The 16380-nt window shown below is 42.9% G+C and overlaps 1 protein-coding gene across 1 annotated transcript in view; it reads left to right on the top strand.

The window, feature by feature from the left end:
- Window positions 1-16380, top strand: part of ppp2r5a (protein phosphatase 2, regulatory subunit B', alpha isoform) — a 108436-nt gene that overhangs the window by 67064 nt on the left and 24992 nt on the right. Inside the window, exons 3-4 of the mRNA XM_084315168.1 lie at window positions 14309-14410; window positions 14946-15038. Coding sequence (XP_084171294.1) covers window positions 14309-14410; window positions 14946-15038 — 195 coding nt within the window. The remainder of the gene's footprint in view (window positions 1-14308; window positions 14411-14945; window positions 15039-16380) is intronic.

Below are 16380 nucleotides of genomic sequence, written 5' to 3'. Positions count from 1 at the left end.
CAAACTCATCAATGGGGGGGGGGGGGGGGGGGGGGTCGTTTTATGAAGCTGCGATCGTTACCAAAATCATGTTTTAGGTTCGGTAAAATACGACGCTGTGATCAATACAAAAGCATGTTTTAGGTTCGGTAAAATAGACCTTACCTGGCTTAGTCAGAAGGTACTCTAAAATTAATAATCCCAGTAGTTCCATCGCGATTGCCATTACCTGTGTGCATTGGGCCTGGCTATAATACGGGAAACAATAGGTTTCAGGCGAGCAAATCTCCGACAGATGGCTGTGTGCTGATTCACTTTGAGGGGGAGGGGATTCCTGCAGCCAGAGGCACTGAGAGACACCTTAGAGACCCAGTTCAAAAGGTAGGCGATACTGCCACCTGACGGGATTCGATCGTCATTGCAATTTTTTAACATAGGCAACGGTGCCAGGGAGACACAGGCAGGTCCGCGCATGTGTTTAGAATGGGGAAAATCGGGGGGAAAAAGAGAAAAGGATCAAATAGAATAGAATAGAATAGACTTTTAATTGTCATTGCACAGTATACAACGAAATTTCAGCGGAGCTCCCACAGACCGTAGTACATGAACACATAACACATAACACTGTACATAACAGAATATTTTAAATAATAAAGTGCATAATGGGTGGTAATCAGAGATTATCAAGTGCAGTGGTAAGTGCATGGTGCACGTGAGGGGACAGTCAATGAGTGTTTAACAGTCTAACTGCTTGGGGGGAAAAGCTGTTCTTAAATCGTGTACTCTTAGCATGTATTGACCGGTATCTCCTCCCTGAGGGAAGGAGCTGAAAGAGGTGATGTGCTGGGTGCGACTGGTCCTTGATGATACATTTGGAGCGGTGGAGGCAGCGGGAGGTGAAGACGGAGGTGATGTTTGGTAGAGGAGTCCCGATGATCCTGCCTGCCGCCTTCACCACCCTCTGTAGAGCCTCTTGCTCTGCCTTTGTGCAGCTGGAGAACCACACAGACACACCGTAGGTCAGCACACTCTCAACCGCACAATGGTAAAAGTTGACAAGGAGATTTCGTGGCAGGCCAGCCTGCTTCAGCTTCCTTAGGTAGTATAGGCGTTGCTGAGCTTTTCCGATCACTGAGGCGGTGTTGGTGCTCCAAGACAGGGTCTCACTCACACTGAGACCCAGGAACTTGAACTCAGTGACCCTCTCCACTACTTCGTTGTTGATGAGCAGAGGGGAGTGGTCAGGCCTTGATCTTCTAAAATCCACTATAATCTCTCTTGTTTTCTTTATATTGAGCGCCAGGTTGTTATTATCACACCAGACTATAAGGTCCTCCACCTCCCTCCTGTAGGCAGACTCATTGTTGTTTGTTATGAGACCCACAACTGTGGTATCGTCTGCGAACTTGATGATGTAATTGGAGGGGTAGGAGGGGGAACAGTCATGTGTGAGCAGGGTGTACAGTAGTGGGCTGAGTACGCAACCCTGCGGGGCGCCGGTGCTGAGAGACAGGGTGGACGAGGTGTAGTTGCCCAGTCTGACGGCTTGTGTGCGGTTTGTGAGGAAGTCCAGCACCCAGTTACACAGTGTATTACACAGACCCAGGGTTTGGAGTTTACTGATGAGTTTACGGGGGAGTATGGTGTTGAAGGCAGAGCTATAGTCGACAAAGAGCATTCTTACGTAGGTGTTTTTCTTCTCTAGGTGTTCTAGGGCGGTATGAAGCACAATGGCTATAGCATCTTCAGTTGATCTGTTCTGCCTGTAAGCAAACTGGTATTGGTCAAAGGAGGCCGGAATGATGGATGTAATGTGTTTCCTGACCAGTTTCTCTAGACATTTAGCAGGGAGGGGGGTGAGTGCCACGGGTCTGTAATCATTCAGGCACGTGACAACTGACTGCTTGGGTACTGGAATAATTGTGGATGTTTTGAAGCATGCTGGGACATATGATAGTAGCAGGGAAAGATTAAATATATCTGTGAAGACCTCCGTCAACTGGTCCGCACACTCCTTCAGTATGCGGCCCACCACTCCATCAGGTCCTGCTGCCTTCCTTGGGTTGGTATTCCGGAGGCAACACCTGACTTCATGGTGGCTCAGGACGGGGGCTGTGCCGCTGGGGGGGAGGGGCTGTACTATTTGGTCCCTGTTTGCTCTGTCGAACCGGGCATAGAAATGGTTCAACTCCTCGGTTAATGTGACAGAGCTATTTATGGGTGATGTTGTCCCCTTATAGTCAGTGACTATAACCCGAGAAATCTCTGGTTTGGCGGTCAACAGTTGGATTCGAAACCCGAGAAATCTCGGGTTTGGTGCAGAAAGGGTTAAGCTAAGCAATAACTTTAGCTTCGTGTTTTAACAGTTTTAATTTCTAAAATCTAATTGTTTTCAAGGAGCATAGACGGATGATTTCCTCTTCTAATTTCCGCTCTCATTAGCTGTTTACCCCGATTTGCTCACTAATGGAAACATGCCATTCAAGAACCTAGAACTCCTGGTAGAGTGAGGTTACCCTGAATCGCAAAGACATTTTAAAATAAATAAAGAAAATGGAGTGACTAGCAGTTAGCAGATTCAAGTGTTTTGAGATATTACAAGTAGAATTTGTTTGCGATGCTAGTGGATATTAACAGGGTTTCAAACCAAATCACATTTTGATTCTTTGTTATAGATGATTGTTTTTCTCGACATCATGGGAAATGTGATTAGTGCTTACCGTCTTCTCCAGAGTCAAACAAGAAGATGGATACCAATTTCCTCTCAGCTATCCGACTGCAAGCTAACCTAGCTCAGCACAAATTAATGGAAGCGGATGCGTAGCAGCTAGCCTAGCTTAAAACTCGGAGAGGTGTCTTTGGCCAACGTCTAGGCTAGCTGCTACACACCTGCTTCCATTAATTTGTGCTAAGGTAGGCTAGCATGCAGCCAGATAGTCTTCTACCGAACAAACGGAGAGAAGACTGGTATCTATCTATCATTACCCATAATGTTGGCGTGTTCCTTTAAGTAAATTGGATGCTGCCTGGACGGTGCTACATGGGATCTATCATAGAAATGGGTTGAAACCCTGTTGATGTTCCACTGGCATTGCTAACATCAATACACTGTGGTTTTCCCCATTGACGTTCCACTGGCGTTGCTAACGTCAACACGCTGGTGGAAGTGCTTTTTGGGTGGGCTGGAATTACCCCCCTATTTTGTACTTCTTTTGAATACTTGGCGTATCCCCTTTGAGAGATGAACAGGTGGGTAAACAGCGCCTCTCTGATTCCTCATCTCTGCGTCCCATAGTAATGAAGGGGATGGTGATTTAAGTGCATTCCATTATGCCAGAGCAAAGAGGACTGCTTTGATCTTTGAAAATAATTGTACAAACAGCCAGGTCTCATCAATATAACCATGGCTTTCTCTGAACATCTTTAAGAGTTTAATCTCTTTTACCCGCTCTGTTGTCATTTGTAGCACAGTTTTGGCTAAAGATCAACCAAACATTTTTATGGATATGTAAATTATGGCTGTCCTCACCTAAAGAAACATTTTGTTGACTGATACTCATAGGACTTTGTCAACGAATTAGTCGATTTAATTGACGAAACTATGTGTCTCACATGCAATCATGCTAATGACGGATCTCTTTAAATCTTGTGCTTACCTGAGATGTGCTTATATTCTTTCAGGAAATGACTCCTTCAGCATGGGGGTGAAAAAATACAATGACAATTGTTAACCCTTTGATCGCCGGGGTTAAATTCATAATTTACCATCCCTCGCCAGCCCTATTTAACATGGAGAAGTTCCCCTTCTTTGCAGGGCTATAACTTTTAAAATTTTATTGCTAAATTGACATTACCATGGCCCATTCAAAGTCCTATATCTATTGTTCAGGGTGTAGCAACGTTATACTTTTTCATTCACATATTCATACTAAAATACGGTCTAAAGTATAAGTATGTTTTTATCGTTTTCTGCAGCTTTCTCCAGAACGTGATTTATAGCTCCAAATGCATTATATTGATGATGAAATACAGTTTGATAGCAATCGGCGCGAGATAAAACATTTCAACTGGACGTGGTTCTAGAAGTTACTACGTATCATCTGATGTTGACCGGATGGGCGGGGGGTCGTTTATAATTCCGTGGGCAACGTTATATCATTCATCTAGTGTGGGTGATATGATCATTGGAGCAGTTAGTATAGAAGACATTACAAAATAACGCTGAAACTCACCGTAGCTTCCTCGCGCCGTTGGGAGATGAGCGTGGAACAGAATTTTTTCTATTATGGGATATAGAAATACCCGATCCATTTCCAGGTTGTATAATAGTATATACGTCCAAATCATGTTGTTTATCGAGTTATTGGCAACGGATCGATATCCATTGTGTCGAGCTCGAGTCCCGGGACCTATAGCGAGTGATCGGACCAAATTGAAATGAGCACCAGCGTCACTTCCCTGTTTATGCCCTGGGCGATCTGCCCATCGGCCACCAGATGGCGCTCTTGAACCGTTAGAGAGTTGACAGGGGTTCACCAGTACATATAATGTCTCCGGGCGAGAAATATGATTTCGATCACAGATTTTTGAAATATTGATATCAATGACGCTGTACAGCGTCATCGGCAGAATAAGCATGGCGGGGAATGACGCTGAAAAGCGTCAACGGCGATTAAAGGGTTAAGATACTGTAGGAGTAATGGTTGTCACCGAAACGTTTGGCTGCGCCTGCTTAGTTTCCCTGCACTCCGGGACTCGTTTTATTTAGAGTAAAACGCATAACAATTTTATGATGTGAATTCATTTTCCTAATCAAACGGGAGAAGTGTGTTCTCTGTTAAGTAGGCATCAGTTTCAGCCTTTGTTTTTGTATAAGTGAATGTTCGAGAGAGAGAAATGAGACTTTGCAGATCAGCCGCCTCTCCGCTGTCCGGTTCAGCACCACTTTGTTTGTGTGTGTACTGTGTGTATAGATAGCCACGGCTAACAAGCAAAGAGGAGACTTGCTGTGAAACTGGCAGTGGGAACCGACATTGCAGCCATATATATGTGGCAAAAAAGAGCCTTTTAAAATCGAAAGGTAACTTGAGTTTTCCCTCATTTACTGTCATGTTGAGTGTACATACAGAAATAAGCAAAGAAAAAAGTACATAAAATCACACAGCATATACAATCACAATAAAAAGACAACCAGTCAAGGCAAAGAGCAAGGATAACGAATCAATTAAAACATGTACTGCACAACTCGATTGACAAAGGTTGGAGATCAAGGTTTTAAACTCGGCAACAGAGGCGAGAGTCTTGAGCTTTAAGGACTGTTGGAGTTCATTCCATAGCAAAATGCAGATCTACCCCCTTCCAAGCAAACTCAGGGGACCTTAAGGACCAGCCAGTCACTAGAATTTCATTCCAACAATGATGTAGTATAAGGAGGTAGCTTACCAATAAAGGCCTTAAAGATTTACAAATACCAATGTTTGTTGCGCCTCTTTGACAGAGAGGGCCAACCAATCGTGTCATATCTATCATTAGTGATGAATCTGAGGGCAGGGACAGAGTCCAGGGATTTAAGGATGTCTATAAGGCCTAACAAAAATAATGGTTTGTTTCCGGTTGCCCACCGACCCTGCCGATTTAGGTGCGACCCAATATATTTTAATGAGTTTTTAAAAAAAATTATATAAAAAATTTATAATATATAATAATAAAGTTTCATAGAAATCTTAGTCAAACCTTTAGTATTATGGATATTAAACATGCTGGCAGAGTACATGCATCCATGTTGTTGTGAACATTTTAATTAAATAAAGAAATTCCCTATCCATAGTCGCCGTGGGAAAGAATAAAAAAACCTACCCATGGCCTAACTGACAACCAACAGGAACCAAACAATATTTTTTTTTATGCCTAATTACATCACCATAGTCCAAGACTGATAAGAAAACTGCTTGGACAACTCTCGTACTAATCAAAGGAAAGCTCTTTCTGTTTTTGTATACGTAAATGGCCAGGGTTTGTGGAAGACATTTCCAATTTGCTGTGAAAAAAAGCCATGAAAAGTGACTCTGCCAAAGGGTCCAACATGTCTTAACATCTTCAAGATCATCCCTGTTTGACCAACAAAAAAACAAACATACTAAACTGTTAAACTCGCCATGGAGTTCAGATGAGTTGATATTGTGGGGATAACATTACCAGCCCCAAGAATGGGACAGGCCGTCTCTCTCTCTCCCTCCTTCTCTATCTCACTTCCTCTCTCTCTCCACCCCCCCCCCCCCTCATGCTTTTGTGATTTTTCTTTCCCCATTCTGTTCAGCGTCGACTGTGGAAATCTGAATAGGCAGGCGTGCATAATTTGTCTGCACACCATGAATTACATAACCGCTCCGTGTTAACGTTGGATGCTGCACATCAAAAGAACCTGCAAGCACATGGCTTTTATACATTGATACATTGTGTCACCACTACAGCCTCTTTTGTGTCGAGAGTCAAGATTTCTGGGGGGGGGGGGGGCTTGATAAAAGGATAATATGATGATCAGTGTGAACTAGCAGCACGATAATAAAAATACTTTACACATTGCTGGTGATACCGAGCTTTGATTTTGTAATAAAGACTAGTTCTATGCTTGTGTTACACAGTGGTCGTTATCAGCCGTGTGCAGTTTGCCTTGACTATGAGACATTTGGCACTGGGGCACTCTAGTGGCAGGGGTGGCATTATGGAGGCGTGATGTATCGCCCGACAACACTTCCTACTAGGATCTAGGTCATCTGATTCCCAGCCAGCCAATAAGGTTCCACCTCACACCAGGGAAAGCAAAGTAATACTGGTATGTCACTGTGTGCTCGGAGGAGTCTTACTCGGTTTACTCTCCTGCCTCAACATCTTGCTTGGGATCAGCTCTGCATGTCCAGCAGAGGTTTTTAGATCAGCCCTACATGCCCAGTATAGGTTCTGGGATCAGCTCTGCATGTCCAGCAGAGGTTTTAGATCAGCCCTACATGCCCAGTATAGGTTCTGGGATCAGTTCTGCATGTCCAGCAGAGGTTTTAGATCAGCCCTACATGCCCAGTATAGGTTCTGGGATCAGCTCTGCATGCTCATCAGAGGTTTTAGATCAGCCCTACATGCCCAGTATAGGTTCTGGGATCAGCTCTGCATGCTCATCAGAGGTTTTAGATCAGCCCTACATGCCCAGTATAGGTTCTGGGATCAGTTATGCATGCTCATCAGAGGTTTTAGATCAGCCCTACATGCCCAGTATAGGTTCTGGGATCAGTTCTGCATGCTCAGCAGAGGTTCTGGATAATCTGATTTGAGTGTTTGCTTAATAACTAGTTATTTATCTTTGAAACTGTACACAGGATTCTAAACCTATGTGGTTACAATGTAATTATGTGGTGGGCAGCCTGTTTCATAGCCTGGAACATATTTGACCACAGCGTTCTTCTGGATTCTTTTTGGAATAATATCACTGGAATACATTTTCTTAAAGTTTTTTTTTTAATTTTTTTTATCAAAAGAAGTTTCTAGAATGACTCAGAAACTAACCCAGACAACTTAACAAACCGAAGCATTCTAATTCACTGGTCCCTGAGGTGTCAGAGGGAGGGTAGCGTGATGAGCTTTGTGGCTGAAGATAAAGGGCCTTATTGTCTGTGATGACTGTAGTAGTCAGGCCTCTTATCCCGTATCCATGACAGCACAGGCCAGACCTAATCAGCCTAGGGTAGATTAAAGGTAGCGTCTACGTCCAATGGACGGGAAGGCCGTTTGTGCTTTTATTTGTAACTTTTTAGGTGGTGGCAGTGGTGAGGGGAAAATTATAATGGGTTACAGCTTGGCAGCTAGGTCAAGAACAAGTGATGATTGCAGTGGCGACGTCCTTCCGGGCTATGGGATCTAGACACTAGCCAGATTAAACTGTGACCCATGTACCCAGGAGCTTCTGTGGAAACTACCGTCTCACATGTGAGATTATAATTTGGAGAATTGAACGTTCTAATGATGATGTCACAACATCTAATAAGACGGTTTTGCCGGAAGTGCATTTAGTGTCAAGTATTGCATTAGCAAACATTGCAACAGGAAATAGACCTGGGTCCTTTTTTTTGTGAATGTTTCGAATTCTGAGGTAGAATTCTTTCCAAACGAGGACACATTGTCATGGGTGTGTGAAGCATCCACGAAAGCACATGTAAGTGCACATTTCCCCCAAGGGGATCAAATACAGGAATATCTTCTTATCTACACGTGGGGGAGCTGCGGTCTGTGTTGTACTGTGCAGAGGCTAGTGGTGTGGACTTGGTTAGCTCGGGGTGCCAGCACAACACACACACACGCACGTATGATTCAAGAGTTTATTCATCACATACATACCAGGGCATACAGTGAAATGCGGTTGGCCATGCCCGCTACGATTGTGCAATAAAACAATAGTAATAGTAGTAATAATAATAAGATAACTAGAATAGACATGATAAATAGACATGTTAATAAATCACTTAAGCACTGGATCCTATGTACACTCCTATACAATGTGCAGTTTTACTTCTATGACCCTATGCTATACTTGCTGTTACTAAGTAACTATACTATGCAACAATCACAAAAGTTATTTTTTCTTTGTCCTTTTTCCCTTCCTTTAAAGTGTCCTTTTCTTGTGTGTTTAAAGTGACCTATGGTGCGTTTGTGTGTGAGCGAGTGCAGAATGTTGTGTTGTGTGTGTGTGTGTTCATGTGTGCTTGTGTTGTGTGTGGAGAGATCAGTGTATGTTATGAAACCCTAACATCGCGCCTCAACCCTGATATTGGCCAGTTGAAGGCTGAGCCCTTTCTCTCTCTCCTTCCCTCAGATTACCAAAAATAGGCAATAGTGAACTTAAATACTTAGCTAGTATATAAACACGGCTCAGAATGTGTTCTTCTACTGAATGTAGTGGGCCTTTACCAGGAGCTTTCATACCGTGATCTTGAGATGGTTGGCTGTGGATGTGTCCTGTGCCGACGTGGTCTGCAAGTGTTGCACATGGCGATTGTTGTCATGGAGATGTCAAGCCAATGCTTGTGGGAGGCCACTAGGGGGCAGAGCAGTGTGGGGGCGACTGGATCAGTGAATGACTGAATGAATCGGTGAGGTAGTGACATTGGTTTTTTATTTGATTTTGATTAGTCTCGAACATAAAACATAAAACAAGTAAAAACATATTTTTTTGCTGGTCATAGAGGTACACTTTCACTGTAATTGATTGTTTAATTCACGCAATGAATCACAATCTACGTAGAACAGCCTATGCTTACCATAGGGGCGACAGTGTCTCAGGAGGTAGAGCAGTCGTCTGGTAATCCGGAGGTTCCCGGTTCGATTCCCGGGCAGCGTGTCGAAGTGTCCTTGAGCAAGACACTTGACCCCTAATTGCTCCTAATGAGCAGGTTGGCACCTTGCATGGTTGCCTCAGTGTGTGAATGGGTAAAAATGTGAGGAACAAATTGTAAAGCGCTTTGGATAAAAGCGCTATATATAAATGCAGCAGCCATTTACCACACACTACTGAGTTAGAAGGGCTTGTTTTAACCTAGGTTTGAATATTTGTTATTTATTTCAGTAACTGTACTTACTTGGATGTGTATTGTTTTAGACATCTCACCTAGTCTACATCGTTTTTGCAAGCACAAATTCCTTTATTTTTTATTTTTTGCTCCTTCTTTCCATTTTCTGCAAGTGTTCTCTTCTCCCCCCGCCCCCCCTCTCTGCTCTTCACTCTCTTTCCCACCCGTAGCCTTTTTATATCTCCAGTGCAGTGCACTGCACACAGCCAAGGCTAGTTCTATCTCCATCTCCCAGACTGTCTCTGAGACACACATACATACTCCGCCTACCTCTTCCACCAAGACTGTGATATAACACAGTCACCATAAGCGCGTTGCTTTAGAAACCAGTGTAAAGATTCTCCCGTGGCTAATGACGCATCCGGGGGGACATTACAATATAGAACAGCCTTGTGTCTTTCTTTTAATGGCATGCGGTGCAGATCTGCGTGCACTTCGGTAAATCCGCATCGGAAAAGGTCGCCGTTGTCTGTAAATAGAGTTGCATAATAAAAAGCGGTGTGCGCCCTGCTCTCTTACGCACAGTGGTGGAATTGTGTTCCACTTCCAGAGTTCAGTCGTATGTAATTGGATATTTTACAAGGTGTTGTATGGCTAATACCCTCCCTGGGCCTTATTCACTAAAAGCCATGTCAGCCGAGGGGTTTTGCTTTTTTTAACTCTCCTAAAACCGGGAGTTCTGCTGAAAGCTCTTCAGCCGTGTGTCAAATGTTGCTTTGCCACCTCCCTCGTCCGCTGGTGTCGCTCGGATCCTCGAGCTGACAATGGGTAATTGGATGTTGTCTCTCTGGTGCTTATACTGTATGTGCTCACACACACACATAATACCAGCCTCTGCTGTGTGTGTGTGTGTGTGTGTCACTCTCCAATTTCCTCTGGCTAAAAATAACGGGCTGTGATTGTGGCGGTGATGACCTGACTACAGTCATCGTCTCCAGCAGGGAATTTTAATAGGGACCTGTTGCTCGCACCGAATCCCTATCGCCATTGTCTTAATCCCACAGCCGTGTCACTTTGTTAAAACATGCTTGGTAAACCGTTGTGGGGGTGAAGGGAAGGGGAAGGCGTATATATACATGTCTCTACCAAGAAATGAGACGGCTGCCAATAGTGTTGATGTGCAAAATCAGGTTTCCTTAACCGCAGGGCGTCCGCTGTAGAATATGAATACATGCGCTAATATGCAGATTGAGCGGTGGTGTTACTCATCCCAGCTGCAGGTGTAGCAAAAAGTGTGATGATAATAGCATTAGTTCTAGAATCGGCTTCATTGTAAAATACATATTCTGTTACAGCGGAGACGAGTGAAATTCTTCTTGTTCTGGGCTCCTTGGCCTCGCAGCAGCATCATCAGCATGACGTAGTACAAAAAAAGAAGCAATAACAATTGTGTAGTTAAAATAGTTAAGAATTTGCAGCATAGCAACAATAAAAAATATAGTATTTATTTACAATACAATAATCACAATGTGGCAGTAGAGTTAGTGATAGAGTAGCTCTGGCTCCATTAAAGCGGCCCTATTGTGAAAATTGGACAAACCTTGTATTGTGCGTGTACAAAATGGCGTACACTTATGGTAAGTTTGCTGCGCTATTGCTGGATCTTGAGTCATATTTGATCTGCGACGTCTAGTCTTAACAGTTTGATCTGAATTTCTCTGTCGACGGCGCAGGCTTGTTACTGGAGCGCCAGCGTGTCGCGGTGCGCGAGCGGCTCGCTCGTCAGAGACACGGGAACAGAAGCTGCTCGAATGCATAACCGGAGTGTTTTATTCAGCAAAGAAAACTTCAAAGACATGTTTAGGGGACCTATATTAACTTGTTGAAAAGGACTATTTGCACACACTACCGTCTTGCACACACTACACCCATGCATATGATGTCCCCTGTAACAAACACTGCATGTGTGTAGTAGTAGTGTGTGCAAATCGGTAGCAGAGTCAGCGATAAAATGGCACCGTCATTACTCCAGGCAAAGGCTGGTAGCCGGCCTCGAGTGTTATTTGTTCATGAGTCTGAACGCCTGGGGGGGAGAAACTGTCCCGGAGTCTGCTGCTTCAGGCCCCAAGGCTGCGGCACCGTGTAGAAACTGTCCTGGAGTCTGCTGCGGCACTGTGTACCTATCTAATTGCATATCATTAGATTAACAGGCTTACACACGGGGCATAGGGTTAAACTGTGGTCAGACTTGAATTCTGTATGTTTTACTGTGTGCCTTCAGATGGACTGCAAAGAGAAACCTGCATGAGTTGGACTGCTCGACTTGGAACAATAAGCAAGCAAAACTAGCATAAAGACTGTTTCTAGACTACAGAGCATTCTGTATGTTCTACTCATCGTGGAGAGCGTTTGTTTTATCGCTGCAGGGGGATTTCTTGGCAAATGAGTGATGGCATTCATGCCGTCTTATGTAAGCCTACAGTTGGAGCATCCTCAGCAGATTTCCGTTGTACTAATAACTCATTTTATCTAGCAGATATTCTAATTTGATTTGTAGAATCACTGGAATATTCAACTGATCGAATTTGTTGGCATTCATTGCTACCATTTTCACATGAGCTATAGCTATGATATGTTCATTCATTCATTCAATCTTTATTTAATCTAGATAATTACACTCTAGGGCAGCCCACATTTTCAGTGTCGTCGAGCATTTATGTTCACATAATCATCATACATGTTATACAAAAATTATTCAAAAGAAATGTATATATAAAAACTACTAAAATATTACAGAACGGTAGAGACACCTAACAGTTGCTTACAGCTAGTACATGAATTTCCCCAGAAAAGGAAATTCAACCTTTTTATGTTTTAATGTGTGCTGTGCTGTATGTTTCTTGGGGCTTACCCTGTAAGGCCCAAATTAAATTGACATTATTAACTTCAGAGGCCAGAATGTGGGACCTATATACACATTTGCTATCCAATAGCATTGTGAGGCTGAACAACAGGACCCATTGACTATGTAAATGTGCTTAAAAAATAAACTTTTACATTTTTTTTTTTTTTTTTTTTTTTTAAATAGCTAAAAGCTAAAAGTGATGTTGTAATTGTGCAACCGATGGTCTTACAGGGTTAAACGTGCTATAGATTACATTTGCACTAGAGCACCAGCATGGCATTCATCCAATCAGGTGCCTCCCACATGGAGACATGGGAAGTAAGGACGGGATACATGCCTGCCAAAATGTAAACAACAACAATGTTGGACCCCCAACGTTTTTTATGATAAATTCATTAAACAATATTTAGTTGGGTGGGGGGGGTGCAATACTTTTTATTCTGCACCTTTCTAAAAAATCTGTGTATTTATCATTATTATTTTTATATAATTATTACTCTACATAAAACGTATCTATAGCACACCTTTAAATGTTGGTCTAAGGCTTCCAGAACATCATCTAATTTCACATAATACTCCTAGGTTTTGAGGGGGGAGAAGGTTCCCAAAGACTTGTGAAAGTTAAATAGAGACACTTGAGTAATCCCAGATCTTTGTGACCTGTCCTGTTGTGAAAGTCAGCAGCAGGCTCAACGCTGTAGCTGAGAATTCCTACATGCTGCTGCTTCTCCACAGGCGAGAGAGAGAGCCTTGTAACCGTCACCTTTCCTTTTCCAAAGACTATCTCGTACAGAGATTGAGGGACACTAAGGCCTGATGTCTACCTACTTATCACCAGTTACATAGACATCTTGTTTACCTTCTGTTTACGTCTTGTCCCGGATCTTGTATCTCAAGAAAGCACCACGTTGCACTAATCATACCGGGCCTATTATGCCATCTAATAATAACTGTAATGGGGAAACATTTTTAGTCCCAAGTGTTCTCGTTCAGCTGCCTTGGGGTCCCCATAGACATAATCACAGACAGTGGATCTCTGATTTATTATTGGGTCTCACAGGACTCTTCAAATTAGTTCTAATTACCCCTCTGGTACTGTAATAAAAATCACACAAAATGAGAACCTTCCAGTATTCATTTGAGACAGTTTAAGCAGTTTTAAGCCTACTCACTTATTACACCCTAGAGCTCATAAGAAGCTCTTGGTGTGGCTTATGTGCTTGAAAGTAGTCTACTTTGTAATGAGTGGTTAATGAGTATAGTGACCTTTTTGGCTATTCAACAAATTGGCAACATTCAACAAATTAAAACTGGTGAATATGTGGCATATACTACTATCAGCCACTTTGTTCCTGTTTCATCCTATTGAAATGAAGCATTTGAGGCAAAATATTTGTTCTACTGGCTTAAAACTGGAGTTCATTGCCAACGTCTTCAACAGACGACTCAAAGTATGGCTGAAATCAAAGCAGCAGTGCTCACATAATGTAGACGTTTTGTTGTTTTGATCATGGACTCTTGTTCTGATTTGTGATTTTAATTCTGTATTATACTGTTCATTTTATTCTATCTTTTAGAAAAGCCTCAATGGACTGGTGTTGAAACCTAGCACTCGTGCTATAAACACGCAAACACATCTGGTCTGTCCACTGTGACTGCATGGTCCAATGTAATTGTGGTGTCCATTTTAAATAACCTTTCATTCATTAATTCTGCCACCTAAGTAAACACTTTCTTGTTTGTGTGGATTATGTATCTCGGCTGTCTCTTCAATAGAAGCAATGTTTGTCACTTGACAGAGTGGGAACTCTTATGTATCTGTAGTGCTGCTGCTACTATATATATCAACAATTGTGTCCCATCTTCTTTGCAGATTACCACCAACATATTCCGCACTCTTCCACCAAGCGACAACCCCGATTTTGATCCGGAGGAGGACGAGCCTACCCTGGAGGCTTCCTGGCCTCACATACAGGTACAATCGCATACCGGACACCTCATTCCTACTGGTCAGATCCCTGTACCATTTCAACTTTCGACGTTATTTGACTGTAAAATAATTTCATCACAACATAAAAAGTATATATTATCAGCTTAGATAAAAATTTTGTTGATGTTAAACATAAGTCACGTTTTGGTGAATATTTTAGGGTTTTAATCTCATAACATTTAACAGGATTTCTCTTCCACTTCATACTGATTGATGAAACTCAATACTTAGTATCCAGTTTAAATCTTTAACGGTCAACCATTCCACCTCAGTCTAGTTGTTTTAATTCATTTAAATTGTTTAACTGATTGACTTTTCTGTTTCTATATATTTTTTTGTATTATGTATTGTACCTATCGACGTCATTGTAAATGATCTTTCGAGATGAATTAGAGATCGAATTAATTATGTCCATGGAGCTCAAGCAACACCTTGTAGCCTTGTGGGCCGTAGTCTGAACACCCCTTACACCTGTTCCAAGGTGGTTATGTTTTTTTTTTTTTTTTTTTTTCTCCCCCAGCTTGTCTATGAATTTCTCCTTCGTTTCTTGGAGAACCCTGACTTTCAGCCCAGCATCGCAAAACGCCACATTGATCAGAAGTTTGTTCTTCAGGTAAGTGTCTTCTCTGAACATGGCTTCCCTTCTCCACCGTCCCCAATAACATTTTCACCCATCCGTCACCACTGGACTGGCAGGGCCGGTACAATTTGCCCATCGCTGACTTGCTACGCCAAATTCGTGTCAGTGTTTGCTATTTCAATCACTTCAGTAACAAAATTAACATTATAGCTCAGAAATGTACCATTACTACTGTTTCTCATTGCCTTGTAGTTGTAGACCAAGGCTAGATGGATAATGTGTACACATGTGTACAAGTAATGGCTTTTCAAAGTTGTGACTTTTGATTGTAGTGCCACCATGTGGCAGACTGGAATGAGATTTGTTGTGAGGCATTGGCACACAAGTAGGCTAACTTTGCGTACCTCTTCCCCATGATGAAGCAAACACTCATGCAAATCGGAAAAGTCTTTAAAGAGTATCGCGTACATTTACATTTAGTAATTTAGCTGACACTTTTATCTGAAGTGAGTTACAAATTGTGTACAAGTCAGCAAGAGGGGTACACCTCTTGACGGCTAAGGGTAAGTGGTTTGATTAGCAGGGCAGAATTTGAGTGCCTCACTTTGAGTGCATAGTAGTATAGACATACTGTAGTAGCATAGTAGTAAAGGCGTAGTAGAATAGTACGTAGTAGTAAAGACGGCAGACGATTGGGTGGGTTGCAGCTGACCAAAGTTAGCCTACTTGTGTGCCAATGCCTCACAACAAATCTCATTCCAGTCTGCCACATGTGTTACCATAGTTAGGTAGTAGTAGAAACCACTATCCATGTTCACCCAATTCTCACAAAGCTCGCTGTGTGGCATCTAGAAACGGAAATCCTTCTTTGTGTAAATTTGGCTCAGTGGGAAGTTTGTTCCACCACCGTGGAGCCAGGACAGATGAGAGTGAGTCTGCTTTCGTTTCAATGACCCCCAGGAGCCCAAAGAGGAGTGGGTCTCAGGCAGCTGGAAGATGGGATCTTGAGGGAGTTAGAGAGCATTGACCGGAGGTAGGAGGGAGCCGTTCCTTTTGTTGCACGGAATGCCAGGTCAAGGACCTTGAAGCGGATTCGTGCGGCGATGGGAAGTCAGTGCAGCTCTCGGTGCACAAGTGTGATAACCCGGGCTGACTTTGGTAGATTGGAGATGAAGCAGGCTGCTGCGTTCCATATGAATTGAAGCGTCTTGGTGGCGCAAGCCAGTGAACCAGCTAGCAGAACATTGCAATAGTCGAGGCGAGACATGACTGTTGATTGCAGAGATATGAGTGGAGAAGTCCAGCCGGTCGTCAAGGACCACACCTAGCTTCTTGGTGGTTCGGGCCGGAGCCATGGCTACATTCTAGCAAATTT

This window comes from Notolepis coatsorum (assembly GCF_963971535.1).
Source record: "Notolepis coatsorum genome assembly, chromosome: 5".
NCBI classification, from domain to species: Eukaryota; Metazoa; Chordata; class Actinopteri; order Aulopiformes; family Paralepididae; genus Notolepis; species Notolepis coatsorum.
Note: the sequence above shows the minus strand (reverse complement) of the source record. Positions and strands in the feature narration are given on the sequence as shown.